This window comes from Peromyscus californicus, unplaced genomic scaffold, assembly GCF_007827085.1.
Source record: "Peromyscus californicus insignis strain IS unplaced genomic scaffold, ASM782708v3 Scaffold_3__1_contigs__length_106647218, whole genome shotgun sequence".
NCBI classification, from domain to species: domain Eukaryota; kingdom Metazoa; phylum Chordata; class Mammalia; order Rodentia; family Cricetidae; genus Peromyscus; species Peromyscus californicus.
The window spans coordinates 94,440,428-94,457,047 of NW_026294551.1; the positions used below are offsets into that span (position 1 = coordinate 94,440,428).

Below are 16,620 nucleotides of genomic sequence, written 5' to 3' on the forward strand. Positions count from 1 at the left end.
TTACCTTTATAAATTTACTATTTTTCACATTTTCTAATGTTAGTAAACTCACTTCTCTCTTAAGTTAAAATTCTGGAGAAACGTCATATTATAAAAGAGAACAAAGTCCCGTACGTAACTAGAGAGAGAGATGTGATGTCACGCCTGGATCACCCATTCTTTGTGAAACTTTACTTTACATTTCAGGACGACGAAAAGTTGTGTATCCTTTGCATCGTCAATGCTGTCTGAAAACCACTTTGTGTTTTAGATTAGTGACTACATTGTTTGTTCCTTGAAAGGAAAGGGCGCAGCATGGATCCCTGTGGAGACTGATATCCCTGGAGGCAACAGACAGTACCAGCACATGGCTGAGGCTCTTACCAATGTGCTGTCTCTGAAGGGAAAACCGTCCCACGGTGTTGGTGTTTATTGATAAATATTGTACCTAATAGACTGTTGTTTTAGCCGTGGTTGCTGGACATTGATGCATAAATGTCCCCTCATTCCCCTAGCAAATGCCCTGGAGTATCTGTTAGACATTATTGACTCCTGCTTTTGGAAAGTGAGGGCCTGAGAGGAAAAATGATTTGGGGCCTCCTCAGGCTCCTAGAGTTGTCATCAACTTCTCCATACCCTCTTCCATCCTAAGGTACTGAGTTCAGTCTGAAGGACAACTTGACTGGGCATTTGAGAAGTTCAGGAACTCAGCATGCTATCCTTCTGGAGCTCTGTCTACTGGGCTTGCTCAGCCCCTCGAACTCCTTAGGCCTGTTTAGACTGCCTCTCCAGCAGATTCACCTTGCATGTATGTTCATTGTTGTTCATCCACATTTCTCTTCTTTTTCCTACTTTTTATTATTTATTGTTTTGAGAAAAGGTTTCTCTACATAGTGCTGGCTGTCCTGGAACTCACTATATAGACCAGATTGGCCTCAAGCTCACCAGGATCCCTCTGCCTCTGCCTCCCTAGTGCTGGGATGTGTGAAGGAAGGATCACATCTCAAGCCAGGAGGCAGAATAAGTAGGTGTGGTTGGACTTGCTTCTTTCATGGCAATATTTTTTGGAGAATTTCCAATTACCAGTGAGTTTCAGGAGCCCAGTGACCCTGCTTCTTAAAGATCCTCCCCACCTCAATAGTCCTACCATCTGGAGACCAAGCATCTAGTCACATGCATCCTTGAGGAGACACCAGATTGTATCAAGACTGGATAGCCAAGACAGAATCACACATGCTTGACTTCATCTTCTGTCAGGGTCATAGTGGTAGGATCAGAGCTCAGAAACTAGACCAGAATGTCCTTGCTATGTGATTTCTAAATGAGACTGGCCATTTCGGTTCAGGTGGAAAGAACTCTAGGTCTTTGTCTAATGGCACATACTGTTCTTGGTATAAGACCCGAAGGTCATAATGGCTCCCCCACCTCTCATGAGAATGAGATCCAGTGGCTTCTGCCTCACTGTTAATCCTCACTATACATTGTATTGAGAAAGAAAAATGAAACTTTTTGCATGAAGAAATGCCCAGATATGGTACTGTTCTTCATTTAGTCATAATTTCAAGTGGAGGAGAGGAACTAGTCCTTGTATATTCACTTTTCATTACTCAGGAGACTCAGGATGAACCCACACCTATTCAGGACAGGTGAGATGAGGCAGAGCTTGGGGACACCTCCGCCATAGACTGAAAACAAACAGATGGATCACACAGGGACTACTGAGGGTTCTTCATCAGATTTAATATAGGGGCCTAGGAAAGTGAGGCCAGAGGCTTGGTCAAGTATAAGGTTTCCCTGTCTTGTAGTCCTGGCTTGATCGGAGCCAGTGGGGGAACCTTTCTCTTCATACACAGATGAAGACCAAAAAGTTCTCAGACATAGGTGCTTTGCCCCCCATCATCTTTAAACTCCCACCAGACCAGTGCAGCATGGAGTCAGGACCACAGGATTGGGTTCTAGTCCTGTCCATTGTTTGCTTTGTGAACTTGAGTCAGTTGCTTAATCTCTCGACCAGGTTCCTCCTCTGCAAATTGCACACATTGGGCACTTAGGCTCCCTGGCTCTGTGAAGGCACTTGGTTTGTGTCTGCCCTCCCAGGGGCTCACCCAGTCCGTGACAGCTTTTGCTGCCCTTGACTATTTCTAAGTGGGTGGAGGATGTTCTTAGGATGTACATTAGATTGATAAAGTCTAAAAAGAACATTCTGGAATGGAGAAGGATGTGATTGCAGAGAACCAGCAGCCTGAGAAATAATCCCAGGCACCTTCTATGTTTAAGACAACTTGTCTCTACTTTTCTCTTGAGCAGAGACTCATAGGTGTCCCTCTCACAGGAACCAGGAACCAGTGAAGGGTCAGTTAAAGGATAAAACCATGAAACCAGAAAGAGAAGTTACTCCTTGTACCCATACCCCATGGCTGTGGCCTTATATCTGGGCTCCTAACTGGTGAGGCCCTGCTGCCAGCCAATGTCAGGCTAGAATTGATGACTCTATGGCATGTCCTAGGGTGTCTACTGACGTGATAAAACACCATGACTATGAGCAACTTGGGAAGAAAAGGGTTTATTTCAGCTTAGAGTTCCACATTATAGTCTGTATCACTGAGGGATGTCAGGGCAGGAATCTCAAGACAGGAGCTGTTGCAGAGGCTGTGGAGGAATGCTGCTTACTGGCTTGCTCCCCATGGCTTTTTCAGCCTACCTTATTGTACATCCGAGGATCACCTTCCCATAGTGGGCTGGTCCTTCCCACACCAATCACTAATTAAAAAAATGCACTACAGTCTTACCTACAGGCAAATCTTAGGAAGGCAGTTTCTTTTTTTTTTCTTTTCTTTTCTTTTTTTTTTTTTGGTTTTTCGAGACAGGGTTTCTCTGTGTAGCTTTGCGCCTTTCCTGGAACTCACTTGGTAGCCCAGGCTGGCCTTGAACTCACAGAGATCCGCCTGGCTCTGCCTCCCGAGTGCTGGGATTAAAGGCGTGCGCCACCACCGCCCGGCGGAAGGCAGTTTCTTAATTAAGAGTCTTTCTTCTTAGATGACTCTGACTTGTGTCAAGTTGACATAAAACTAGCCAAGACATGGCATCAGTCTCCTTTTTGAGGGAGACAGGATGCAGCTGGGCTTGCAGACTGTCAGACTTGGTCTGAGTTGAGAGGCATAGGTAGTCAGAGATGGGCCTGGCTGGGAGCATCTTTACCAGCTTTGGTTGAAGCCCTGTCTCTTCTGGGTTTGTCTCCATCCCCAGAGCTTCAGGCTTCCTCCTTGGTGGTTGACAGGAGTGCTTTGGCAGACAAAAGCCAGAACAGAGCAAGAAGTCCACCTTGGTTTCTTGTATGAACTTCAAACTTGGCTTCAGAACTGCTGCTTAGTTTAGTCAGCATTTTGCCCCTTTTGTCCCAGGATGCCAGGGAGGTGTGGTACCTGGAGATTTCCAGTAAGAAGCAGGAATGTTTAGTGCTTTGGAGGAAAGCAGTCATTTGGAGCTGTTTCTTGTCAGTGTTCAGTTCCCTTCGAAGAAAACAGCATAAGCAAGAACATATTGCAGCATGGGGGCGGGGTGTGTGTGGCAAGGAGAGGCTGTCTATTTATCATCTCCCAGCAGGTATTTCTGAAATAGATCAAATGAATCAGAAAATTAAAGTTGTTAGAAAGCATGCCACTTTCATGCACAGGACTGTTAGCACAGCCCACGGAATGCAGCAAGTTCAGGCAAGGGTCACAGTGGTAGTCACTGGGGCTCTGGTAGGACTCTGTCTTCAGAGCTGGTTCTCCTGCACATTAAAGCTGTCCACGTGTTTTTAGTACCTTGACAATTGGCTTATTGGTCCAACAGCCATCTCGAGGATTCCTTTCATAGGTCACAGAGACTTCTGAGTACTACGTGTCTAGAAGGGGGCACCTGGGCTGAGAGGTGTTGTCCATGTGTTTTCAGGAACTGTGTCATTGTCTTAGAAATTCTGTGCTGGCACCTGGTCTTGGAGCTGAGGCCTGGATCTGCCATAAAAGGGCAACTGTCTTGATGCATAAGTACCTTCAATTTGCATTTGATGAAAAGAAAGTTCTTATGGGGCTTTTAAGGTTAACTTTTAGAAACAACAATATATTTTTCCATTCTTCCTTAACCACAAATGTTCAGATTTTGGCCTTAGTTATGCCAAAAATGGAGAGTTACTTAAGTACATCCGCAAAATCGGTTCATTTGATGAGACCTGTACCCGGTTTTACACGGCTGAGATTGTGTCTGCTTTGGAGTACTTGCACGGCAAGGGCATCATTCACAGGTAATGGACACTGCTCCAGATGGTGTGTACAGCAGAGTCCCTGTCATGATTAGGGACAGTGGCTCGGAGGCACACAAGTAATCCACACCAGCTCTCTGGGGTCAGCGTTGGCTGGCTTTCTACAAGTTATGATGTGGGTATTTCCAGGTGATGCCTCACAGAGAAAGCTGAAAACAGGCTGGAAAAGAAAGGAACTGCACTTTGAAAGCTCATGTTATAAGTCATCAGTTCAACTTGGGTGAGGTGTCTTCCTGTGACACTAGCAGATCAGTTATCTGGTGGTTTTTATTTTGTCAGTTGTAACTTTTGTATCTATTTAATTGTGGTCACATTTTTTATTCATTTTGATAAAGGCAAATTAGAACTGTGGTTTATGAACTAAAAAAAAAAAATTTAAATAAAATGTTACTAAAAGTGGTAGATGAAGTGGAAAGGGTGGCCATGGAAGCCAGAGGTGTTAAGATGTTTGTAACAACAACTCACCTGCTTAAAGATAAAGTGATAGTTATAAAATGATTTTTGGATGTCTATATCCTATGCTGTTGATACTTGTTTGATGTGAACTTTGGGCTTGTATTCTTGGTTTTTAAGTTTGTAAAGGAAAAGATTCATCACTACATTGTGTTTCCATCAAAATGTGCAGTATGTGATAATGCTGCTACTTTTAAACATCTCATCTCAAAGGTAAAATTCTACTTTTACAGAGACCTTAAACCAGAAAACATTTTGTTAAATGAAGACATGCACATCCAGATCACAGATTTTGGAACAGCAAAAGTGTTATCTCCAGAGAGCAAACAAGGTATGCTTGCTTGATTTTCAGCAGAACCTTGTTCTGGGCTTAAGGCTGAGAGCAGCTTTGAGCAACATGTTGCGTTGTGTGGTTATTATCACTAATACAGAGATTCCTTTTGGCTCCTCAAAGTGTGTGAAGTCTAGTAGTAGGGGAAGAACCAAAGGTAGCTCTGCTAGTTCTTGCTCCATAGAATGTATGTCAGGTCACTTGTGAACTAGGGGTAGAGTAGGTGGCATCTATATGTACTGCAGGTGGTGTCTTGAGAGCATATCCCTGGACTTCACTGCCTTCCTCTCACCCATCCTCTGTCTTCCCTTCTGATGTATATAGCTGTCTGCGATGGCCCATGCGTCCTCAGAAAGACTCTAGGAAAATTATACGAGCAAGGGTTAATTTTGCCTTTTTATTCCAAGTTCTGTTCAGAGTTAGCACATAGTCTTGGCTCCCATTGTGCTACCTTTACTGTCGGGGAGGTGCTGCTGAGAGTTTATTTGGGCCAGAAAAGTGGATGGCTTGCTGTCCTTCTGTCACTAATGTCCTTGGTGGACAGAAACTGCCCACTCTGGAGATATAAAAAAAGAACAATTAGACTCCTGAGGACTCTGCCACAACACTGAGTAGAGAGACAATAATCTACTGCTGATGCTGTCTTGAGGGAAGGAAAGCTGTCTGGTAGGTTAATAAATGACCTTGCAAAGGATCCTTGATTCTGAGATGCATGTGATTCTTCTGAGCTGCCTAGCCTTTTTGCCTATTTTTAGGGTCTCAGTGAGAAAGAGAAAGACCATTAGGGAAGGCACTATGGGATATGGTTGGCCACAGGTTTGGAGCACAGTTGTGTTAGTGGAAGAAAGAGTCTGATAAGCACTTTGTAATAAGTGATTTTACGGCTTTGGCTACTTTTTGGAAAAGAGCATGCAAGAGCACAGTGCAGTAGGCTTCTGACCTGTCTCCACAAACAGGAAGCCAGTACATGGGAACCAGAGAGGATTACAGCTGGGTCTGAAATAGAGAGTCTAGGTAAGGAAGCAAGTTCTGTTCCATGGTGCTGTAGGAGATGGCCTGTTGGTTTCCCTTCATGGAACCTTGCATTTCTTTCTGCTGATCCCATCCATGTTCTTTGCCTCTGTGCAGTCCTCCTGTACTGGTAACATAACATATCTACACTGCCCCTCTGGGGATGGCAAGCCTTGCCTTTGAAGAAAGAGACTTTCTTGGGTGGTGTAGTAAATATTGTGCCCTTGCTGCCCCTTCTGTCATTGCTAAAATGCCCTGATACCTCCATCTGATTGATGCACTCCTAGTAAGTAGTAGTCATCTTTCTGTCCAACAATGCTGGTTTATAGACTTGGTATAACCTCATATTATAGTCTTGAACATTGTCCATTTTAAAGTTGAACCAAATAGCCACTCTCTCTCTTTAACTCTTTCTAGTGGGGAGAGTCTGTCTGTTTTCCCATCATGCCTGTGCTGACTTTTCCTGCTTGAAACCTGAAGCTAGGATGTGGCTGTGATCCTGAATCAGTCTTAAGAGCTGTTCAGCTGGGCTGTGCTTTAGACATTTTCTTCTTTGTGTAACTTCAGAATCTGATAACTCAGCACAGTTCTAACCTTTGAAAGCAGAAAAATGTAACCCTGCTCTATCTGCCACATGGAAGCTGAGTTCTCATGCTCTTCAGGGGCCTGGAGTGAATGGGAAGGTGGACCCCTGATGTGGGTTCAAAGCATCTGGTGTCCACCCTGCAGCTTGCAGATGAGTGTCTCATGGGCCAGGACCATAGGCAGTAGAATGTAGATGGTCCCTGGGCTGGAAGCCTAAGTCTTTGTGCCCTGTATCCTGAATTCCCAAGTTAGTGATGACTGAAAAGAGGATGGTTCCTGATCTGCATCTATTTATTTGTGCCTGCTGTGTGTTCATTGTGTATTTAGGTGCCACAGGTCCAGCAATGAGCACCACAGACAGGACCTCTGTCCTTACATTGCTTTGCTCTAGTGGAAAGATGATGGATGAATGTGATGAGTACCTCCTACAGTTGGGTTTTAGGTAGGAGGTGCCAGGTGGATAGGGTGTAACAGGTATCCTTAGTAGGGTCCTTTGGTTGCTCAATCTAGTCCAGGTGACCAACTGAGCTGACAGCCAGCTCCCATCTTCTTTAGTTAGAGGTTGACACTCTGAAGGATACACAAGAGGGCTACAGAGTGGTTGGGGGCCAAGGATTACATTTTCAAGTGTGACCTTTTCTTTTTTTCCCCCCCACTTCTTAGCCAGGGCCAACTCATTTGTAGGAACAGCACAGTATGTTTCTCCAGAGCTGCTCACAGAGAAGTCGGCGTGTAAGAGGTAACCTGTTTTTAATACAACTGCCCCTCTCTTCTCTCTGTGATGTCTACTAGGTTTAGTCATGAGGAATTACTATTTGAAAGAGAGACTTTAGTAGGTCTTAAATAGCTAAGTATGAGCCTTGTACAGTGATACATCCCTTATAATCCCAAAGGATGAATTAGGAGAATCATGAGTACAAATCCAGTCAGGGATACATGGTGAAACCTTGCCTCAAAACAAACAAAAATGATTGGGCATGGTGGTTCATGCTTTTAATTGTAATACTCAATCAGAGGCAGGTAGATTTCTGAGTTCAAAGTCATCTTAGTCTATATAGCAAGTTCCCAGACCAGTTGGGGCTACATAGTGAGACCCAAAGAAGGTAGTCTTCTGCTTAATTTTTAAAACATGTACTTTTCCTTTGACATGTATGCATTCTACTTTTATAATTTAGAATTCCTTGCTGGTTGTTGTTTTTTTGGGTAGAATGCTGGTCATCTTTATTTAGGAAAGCTGTCCAATGGACTAGTATGGCTACTGTAGGTCATGGTTTCTTTGGAGGTGAATAGAAGCCCTGGAGAGACAGAAGGAAGAAATTTCTAGCCCAGGGCATATAGTCCTGGGGTAGGCTTGGCAGTGATCCTAGCATTGAGGTTTGTTTGACAGATGCAACTGAATCTTAGTGGTGGCCTTAGCCATGAATATCAGAAGCATGGAGTGTGTAGAGTGATCTAGAGACTGGCACTGGAACAGGTTTTTTTTTTTTTTTTTAGGTTTTTCGAGACAGGGTTTCTCTGTGCAGCTTTGCGCCTTTCCAGGATCTCACTCTCTAGACCAGGCTGGCCTCGAACTCACAAAGATCCGCCTGCCTCTGCCTCCCAAGTGCTGGGATTAAAGGCGTGCGCCACCATCGCCCGGCTTTTTTTTTTTTTTTAATTGTTGTTTTTTGTTTGTTTTTAATGTTTGTGGGTGTTTTGCCTACGTGTGTGTCTGTGTAGCATGTGCATGTGTGATAGCCCTGGAGACTAGAAGAGGATGTCAGATACCCTGGAACTGGAGTTATGGATGGTTGTAAACCACCATGTAGGTTCTGGGAATGGAACCAAGGTCCTTTGGAAGAACAGTCAGTGCTCTTAACCACTGAGCCATCTCTCCAGTACCTGAAGCTTTTAACCGTTGCAACTGGGGGTGGAGTATGTTGGCCTATAGTGAATGAAGGCCAGGGATGTCACTTAGCATCCTTTATTGTGAAGAAGATGATCTGGCCAGTGTCAGCAGTGCCAAATGGTGGGTGCTCTTTCCCAGTTTTCCAGTGTATATTGTTGCTGAAGAACAAGGCTTTTCTTACAGTCACCTCTTCCTCGTGTGGTGAGTGTGTCAGCACTGATAGGAAAAGCAGGGAGGATGCACATACATGTTGGCTCTGTGTAGTTCCTCTTCTCTAGGATATATAAAATGTGAGTGGAGTCAGAACAGTGTTTTGAGGGAGCCATCACTGTGTCTCTGGATTTTGAATTTTAAATCTTGTGAAGTCACTAGAATATTAAGGATCTTTTAAATGAAATGCCTATAAATTGTAATCAACTATAGAAAATAAGTCTCTATATGTATTTTCCCAGATAATTTGTATTTTTCTTGTCATTTTTTGGTGCATTTATGAATGTTTGAAGTTTTCACACATGTGCAGTCATACAGTATACCCAGTATGAGTTCTCTTGCTTTCATGATGATTAAATCACCGCTTCATTAAAAGTATCTGCATACATTTTTTTTCTGTTGCATGAGAGTTAATTTATTGAGCTGTCCTGTTCCATGGGTGGTGCTGATTTGCCTATATATAACCTGGGGATGATACAGGCACTTGGCCTTAGGGTTAACCTCTCATCCCTCTGATAAAACAGACAGAAAGGGCGCTGGAGTTGCTGCTTCAAGGGTTCAAGACTTGCCCCATCTGAGACTTTAGAAAGCCTTTATATGCTGCTTCCAGAGCCAAAATACAAATGACAGAATGCTGAGATAGTTCAGAGGAGAAGCTAACCTAAATCCTTAACTGCTTGAGTTCCCACACTATAGAGAGAACCCTGAGAGGTCTGGGTGGTTTGGCCCTCTTATACCCTGGCCCTTCTGCTTCTGTTTGCTACTTGATTTTTTTTTTTTTCTTTGCTTTACTCCCTGTTTTACTTAGACAAAGCACTAAAGAAAACCAGGTATAGAAAATGGTAAGCTCGATACTAGAGAGACAGCTCAGTGGTTAAGAGCACTGGTTGTTCTTCCAGAAGGTCCATGTTCAATTCTTAGCACCCACATGGTGGCTCACAGCCATTTGTAACTCCAGTCATTGGGTAGGAAGCCTTCTTCTGGCCTATGAGGGCACTGCATATATATAGTGCACATATATGCATACATACAGTCAAAACACTCATGCACAGAAAATAAAATATATTAAAAAGATAAAATAGTGAGGTGGGCATGATAACGTTCCTCTTACTTGTAGCAGTTGAGGTAGAAGCAGGACAGTCAGGAGTTAGAGTCAGTCTTTGGCTCTAGAGGTAGTTCTAGGCTGTCCTGAGCTGCATAAGACTTTGTCTCAAAATCTAAATTCGAGCAAATCCCCAAAGTAGTTACCAACTAGTTATATGTAAAATAATTTTTTATTTTGCCACACTGTCAAATCTCTAACCCCAGTTTCTAACTTTTAGAATGATGCTCCTGGGCTGGAGAGATGGCTCAGTGGTTAAGAGCACTGACTGTTCTTCCAGAGGTCCTGAGTTCAACTCCCAGCAACCACATGGTGGCTCTCAACCATCTCTGGCACTTATAATAAATAGCTAAAAATCTTTAAAAAAAAAAAAAAAGAATGATGCTCCCTCTCCGTGCCTTACCTGTCCTGGCCTGAGGGTGCTAGTGACACCCGGCCAGGGACAGAGAGCCTGGCTATAAGATTGCCTCTGTGGCTGCACTGCTGTCCTAAGTGTGGTCGTTCACACCCTGTGGTGACAAATTACTGCTGGCATCCCATAAACCTGCATGCACCTAGTACTTGGAGACAGCTGGAAACAGAAGGCAAAATCAGGTGTATCACAACATCCCAGTGACCCAAGAGATCACAGGAAAGCCAGACGTGCTAGGAGAGTATTGTGACAGGAGAGGGGCCAACCTCAGGGCTCCTGATAGCAGGGCACCTGGGACATCTAGGTGCATTGTAGAAGCTACTTAAAGACATTCAGAATGGTACACATGTAAGGCTGAGGCAGGAGGGTGGATTGAGAATCTTGTGAGTTTAGGGTTAGCTTGGGCAGCACAATGAGACCCTGTCTCAAAAAGAAAAAAAAAAACAAAAACAAATAAAATGGATAGTCTAAATGTTTTTAAAAGAGGGGCAGGACTTTCTTGACAGAGTCCAAAAAGGGAAGGACAGAGGGCAGATCATGTACTGTGTACATCCTAGGAAGGTCCTTTTAGGCCCCACATGCATCCGGCTTTTGCATCTTTTCTTAGGTGAGCACAAGTCTTGCCCAGAGAGCATTTGAGTTAATCATAGCAATATCACCCTACAGTGACAAAGCTGTCTCTCCCAGCTCCACTCCCTAGCACTGGGAGCTTCTCCCTCAGACCTCCTGAAGTTGCAACTACAAGTTGTTAATATTGGTTAGCATTCTTCAACTCCCACCTTAACTGATATGTATGTAGCAGCCTGGTGTGGCATGATGTTGGCAGTGAACTATGTTCTCCTTTCAGAATGAGACAAGGACATGTGTAGAAGTTGTTAACCTGCAATAGACATCTTCAGGGGAGCTGAACCTCTTGGTAGTTGTTCCTACCAAGTATGGTACCATTTGACTCAGGTCACAGGGAGATGCCCAGAAAAGCAAATTCAAACTTCCCACATACCTGGTCTTAAGGGATAGGCGTACATTGGAGGCTGAAGGTAGGATGGTATAGACAGAGACTGTAAAATGAACCTTATTTATCATTTAAATTATACCAATGCCATTTTTCTTTGTCTTTTCCTTACCTTAAAGTTCAGACCTTTGGGCTCTTGGATGTATAATCTATCAGCTTGTGGCAGGACTCCCACCGTTCCGAGCCGGGTAAGAGGAATTCGGTACATCGTAGGCCTCCGAGCCTATCATAGCATACCCCACTGCCAGCAGCTTCCGGGAGATCTGGACAAAGGTTGTGCCCAGTAGGGAGGAACTTCCACCATGACTTAGGAACATGTGGTGCTTGGGGTCTTTAGTAAGAGCTGGCCTGGGAGGTGAGAGTGATATTGGGTTGTTCTGTAAAAGTACACCTAGTACTAGAGATTTGAAAAACCCTTGCCCAAATAACAGCATTTTTTTAAATTCACAGAAATGAATATCTTATATTTCAGAAGATTATTAAGTTGGAATATGATTTCCCAGAGAAATTCTTTCCTAAGGCAAGAGATCTTGTGGAAAAACTCTTGGTAAGTATTTTGAATTTTCTGTGGTGAGGAATCAACATAGCTACTTCCTCTGACTTATATCGCACTCATGGGCATTCTTTTGAAAGATATGTTTAAGGTAGACAGTGATTACAGATAGTTAAATTTTTTTTTCTTTTTTCTTTTTTTTTGGTTTTTTGAAACAAGGTTTCTGTGTGTAACAGCCTTGGCTGTCCTAGAACTTGCTTTGTAGACCAGGCTGGCCTCAAACTCACAGAGATCTGCCTGCCTCTGCCTTCCACATGCTGAAATTAAAGGTGTGGGCCACTACACCCACCTGGCAACGTTTTTGTTTTCAATAGTAAACATTTCTCTCTCTCTCTCTCTCTCTCTCTCTCTCTCTCTCTCTCTCTCTCTCTCTCTCTCTCGTTTTTTTGAGACAGGGTTTCTCTGTGTAGTTTTGGTGCCTTTCCTGGATCTCGCTCTGTAGACCAGGCTGGCCTCAAACTCACAGAGAGTTCTGCCTTCTGAGTGCTGGGATCAAAGGTGTGCGCCACCACAGCCCAGCATCTCTCTCTTTTTTAAACAATATTTTTAGTCTTTGAGAATTTCAGGCATTGTGTTCTCAACATATACACTCCCCAGCTCCTTCCATTATTCCCCTCTCATCCCTTTCCAGCTTCAGAATTTCTTCTTCAAGTCCAGTTTGTACTGCCCAGCTAGTCTTGGGAGTGGGACCTGCCCTGGTGTTTGGTCAACCTACCAGGGCTCACATCATATTATAACATTTTTAGCTGCAGGCTTTAAAAAGATGCTTGCTGCTGCCCTCTGTATTTTGAGGTTGAGATTTGTTTTACCTGTGGGAAGAAAAGGGCAGAGCCTTGGGTTGAGGTAGTAAGAGTCCTAGTCAAGCTTGGCTTTTTCTACCATGGCATGGGCAGGCCTCGGTATGGACCATAGTGTCCCTACTCTTTCTAGAAGGTCTCAGGACTTGAAAACACTTGCACAAAATAAATGAACAAATAATTATGTTTCAACCCTGACAGTGACATGTCTTGGCTATCATTTAAGGTTTTAGATGCCACAAAGCGTTTAGGCTGTGAAGAGATGGAAGGGTACGAGCCTCTCAAAGCTCATCCATTCTTTGAGTCCATCACATGGGAGAATCTGCACCAGCAGACGCCTCCGAAGCTCACAGCTTACTTGCCAGCCATGTCAGAGGATGATGAAGACTGCTATGGCAACGTAAGCTGGCATCTACGGGGAGTAGTTCAGGCAAAGAGATATTCTGCTTGCCATGCTGTATGAATACGATTCCTTGGGACCATAATTTGTGCAATTACTAGTTAAAATGTGTGAGTGAGCCAGGCTGCAGTGGCGCACGCCTTTAACCCCAGCACTCGGGAGGCAGAGGCAGGCGGATCTCTGTGAGTTTGAGGCCAGCCTGGTCTACAGAGAGTGTTCCAGAACAGCTAGGGCTGTTACACAAAGAAACCTTGTGTCAAAAAACAAAACAACAGCCGGGAGGTGGTGGCGCCCGCCTTTAATCCCAGCACTTGGGAGGCAGAGGCAGGCGGATCTCTGTGAGTTCGAGGCCAGCTTGGGCTACCAAGTGAGTTCCAGGAAAGGCGCAAAGCTACACAGAGAAACCCTGTCTCGAAAAACCAAAAAAAAAAAAAAAAAAAACAACAACAACAATAACAACAAAAAAGAAAGTTGGGACTAGAGATCACTCAGTGGTTAAGAGAACTTTCCATCCTTCCATGGGTTGTGAGTTTGATTCTCAGCACCCATGTATTACCTCACCAGTATCTGTAATTCCAGTTTCAGACACCTTTTCTGGCCTCTGGGAGTACTAGGTTCACACAAAGTGCGCGCACACACACACACACACACACACACACACACACACACACACACACACACGCAAAAGTCCCAAATACATAAAATAATAAATACAAAGATTGAAAGTTCATGGTCAGTCTGGCTACAAAGTTAGGCACTGTCTCAGAACAAAACAAGCAAAAAACCCAAACAAAGAGGGTCTTCTAAAGATAAATTAAAACTATTGCTGTTTTGCCTCTTAGAGCAAGTACTGTTGGGCGTATCCCCATTTTCTCCTAAAATGCTCTTTATGCCCAGACTTGTAGGCAGTGAAACTCGAGTACATCTGTGCTGATGTTGGCCAGTTTCTGCATATGCCCACTACAGAGAACTCAGGCCCTGAGCCAGGAGTTCCTGCCCCTGCCCCACTTGCCTCCTAAATGCTCATGAATAGTGCGCCCTTTTGGGTCATATCAGAGGGTACTGGTGGAAGCCTTGATGTCCTCTTTACAAGAGCTGTCATTCCTGCAGAAGTTAAGCAGGACTTCAGCCTGTGGGCTCTGTCCCTTCCCTTCTTTATGTATATGTACATGGATATACACCTAAGCATCTCTGAAGGCCTGCTCTGTACTAGTGAGGACAGGGCTTTTTTATGGGAAGCTTTGACTTCCTGTATAATCTGGCTCTGAGTGGCAGCAACTTGGTTTTGTTGGGTAGCTGCTTAGGTATTCCAGTGTGTTGTAAGGGCTTTGTGAACATCTAGGCAGAGAGCTTCCTGTGTCAAAGTTCACTTTTAGGCAGACTGAGTTGGGCCTGGGGACTGCTGGGACAGAGGAAGTCAGCTCTGTAGGTATTCCTTTTTCATGGATGGAGCAGCTCCGTGATATGGAAAGGCGGATTTGTGCTGCTTTTAAATTCAATGTTGGCCAGAGGAATGTGACTCTGAGTTGAAGCCACTTTACTGGCTCTAAAAGTTTTTGTGGGGACACCCTCCCCAGTAGAAGTATAGTAGTAGTAATTTCTATAAACTGATGCAAGGACATCATTCCTCTCATTTGGGAACCTATAGGAACAAGTGGAGACAGTGTTAGGGTATGAATCTAGAGTCAGCAAGATGGAGCTGTGACTGCTGAGGGGCTGTGCAAGCATAAGTTCTGCAGAGTGCCACTGGGCAACAGCAAGGAGGTGGGCATAGGACTTGTAGAATCTGCAGTGGGTAGGGGCTGACCTCTGTGGAGTAGTAGCCAGGGCTCTCTGGAGACTCAGGGTATGGAAGGTAGGACTCAGGAGTGTGAGGCCTGCGCCAGCATAGCTGTCTGCCCAAGGTGGCCATACCTACCTTCACCTATGTTCAAAGATCTTTGGCCCTGTCATTGCCTGGAAATATGCTAGAATGTGAGCTGCCCATGTGGCGTGTTGTGAATAGTTCTGTTTTCTATGTCAACATTGGCTTGTATTTTTTTCCCCTAGAATCATTGCTAAGATTATTTAAAAAACAAAAAACAAATGTAAGCTAAGTCAGACTATGCAGTGACTCTGAAACCTAAGATCCCAGGACTAAAAGAGAAGTGTGCCCAAGCTCTGAGTTCCATGCCAGAAGGTAGCTGCTCTAGAGGTGCTGTGCTGGGTAAGGGTCCCAGGCTCTTTCTCCCTGAAGAGGAAGGATGCGGTGTAGCCCTTCTCTGACCTCTGTTTCTATCAGAAGAGGAACCTGTAGCGGGAAGGTCCAGCCTTGTCTTGGTTTAATGGCCAGACGGCCATTGGAAGAGGATCTGTCTATATACACCAAAAGGGACAGGCAGTCCATCTGCCTTTAAAGTGTGTGTGTGTGTGTGTGTAAGCTTACCAGATTGTGAGCGGCTGTGGGGGCCAGGCAATGTAGGAGGGGGTCTTTGACCTTACAGACAAATTAAAGTACATCTCTCCTTTCCTTTTTCCTTGCAGTACGACAATCTCCTGAGTCAGTTTGGCTGCATGCAGGTGTCATCCTCCTCCTCTTCCCACTCCCTGTCTGCGGTGGATACCAGCCTGCCCCAGAGGTCAGGCAGCAACATAGAGCAGTACATCCATGATTTGGACACTAACTCTTTTGAACTAGACTTACAGTTTTCAGAAGATGAAAAAAGGTTGTTATTGGAGAAGCAAGCCAGTGGAAACCCTTGGTAAGAATTGTAGGCATCAGCACCCCATGTAGAAATAAATACAGGGTGCATGGGAACAGACATGGGCTGGTTGCTTGTCCTTGACGCATGTTCTCAGAAGTTATTGGGAGACCTCAGAGATGGGGCTTGAATTACATTGTATTCTTTATAAATTGATTTTAAGACTCATATATATGAAAGCCATTCTCTGTATTTTGCCAACATTTTCTTCAGCTTACCTCTCAGTCTATTGGTGGGTACTGTTTTATAGTTGTAAGTTTTTATGATGTCCATCTAACCTGTTCCTGTTCTAATCTTGTTTTCCATCCAAGTCTGCTGAAAGGGCTTCAGTGTGAAAGTGGCACTCCCACTCCCTTTTGTTGTTGTTGTTGTTTCTGAGACAAGGTCTTACCTTGGTTTAGAACTTGCCATGTAGACTATGATGGCCTCAAACTGATACAGATCTACTTGCCTCTCTCTCCCAAGTGCAAGGATTAAAGATGTGTGCCACGACGCCTGACTCCTTCATTTTCTTCTCCTATTTGGTGCTTTACACACGTGTAGAATATATTTTGAGCATATCTACTCCCATTACACTTAGGCCTTCTTTGTGGCAGAGGGGTCTCTCAGGAATATGTATTTGGGTGCAGTGGGAGGAGGAAAATTGAGGTCTGTTAAGGCAGGAGGGAGAATGCACAAGATTCAGGAGACTTTATGAAGAGGGAGGAGAACCCTTAGTAGCTTTTCCAGTGACATGCAGATGGCTAAGACTAGAACGTCTTACTGTCAATACTTATTTTCTCTAGAAAAATTAAATATAGATGCTGCTTCTAGAAAATAACCTACAATTCTGGAGAGTTTAAATTT

General features: G+C 44.3%; 1 protein-coding gene across 4 annotated transcripts in view; it reads left to right on the forward strand.

Moving 5' to 3' along the window:
• Pdpk1 (3-phosphoinositide dependent protein kinase 1) overlaps nucleotides 1-16,620 on the forward strand; it is a 67,485-nt gene that overhangs the window by 36,904 nt on the left and 13,961 nt on the right. For 2 of the 4 annotated variants that reach the window (XM_052759142.1, XM_052759145.1), the window contains 8 exons: nucleotides 65-202; nucleotides 4,117-4,261; nucleotides 4,966-5,063; nucleotides 7,323-7,398; nucleotides 11,403-11,471; nucleotides 11,734-11,830; nucleotides 12,860-13,033; nucleotides 15,557-15,774. In XM_052759142.1, the coding sequence (XP_052615102.1) occupies nucleotides 65-202; nucleotides 4,117-4,261; nucleotides 4,966-5,063; nucleotides 7,323-7,398; nucleotides 11,403-11,471; nucleotides 11,734-11,830; nucleotides 12,860-13,033; nucleotides 15,557-15,774 (1,015 nt within the window). The remainder of the gene's footprint in view (nucleotides 1-64; nucleotides 203-4,116; nucleotides 4,262-4,965; nucleotides 5,064-7,322; nucleotides 7,399-11,402; nucleotides 11,472-11,733; nucleotides 11,831-12,859; nucleotides 13,034-15,556; nucleotides 15,775-16,620) is intronic. The other 2 variants (XM_052759143.1, XM_052759144.1) reach the window with 2 other exon arrangements.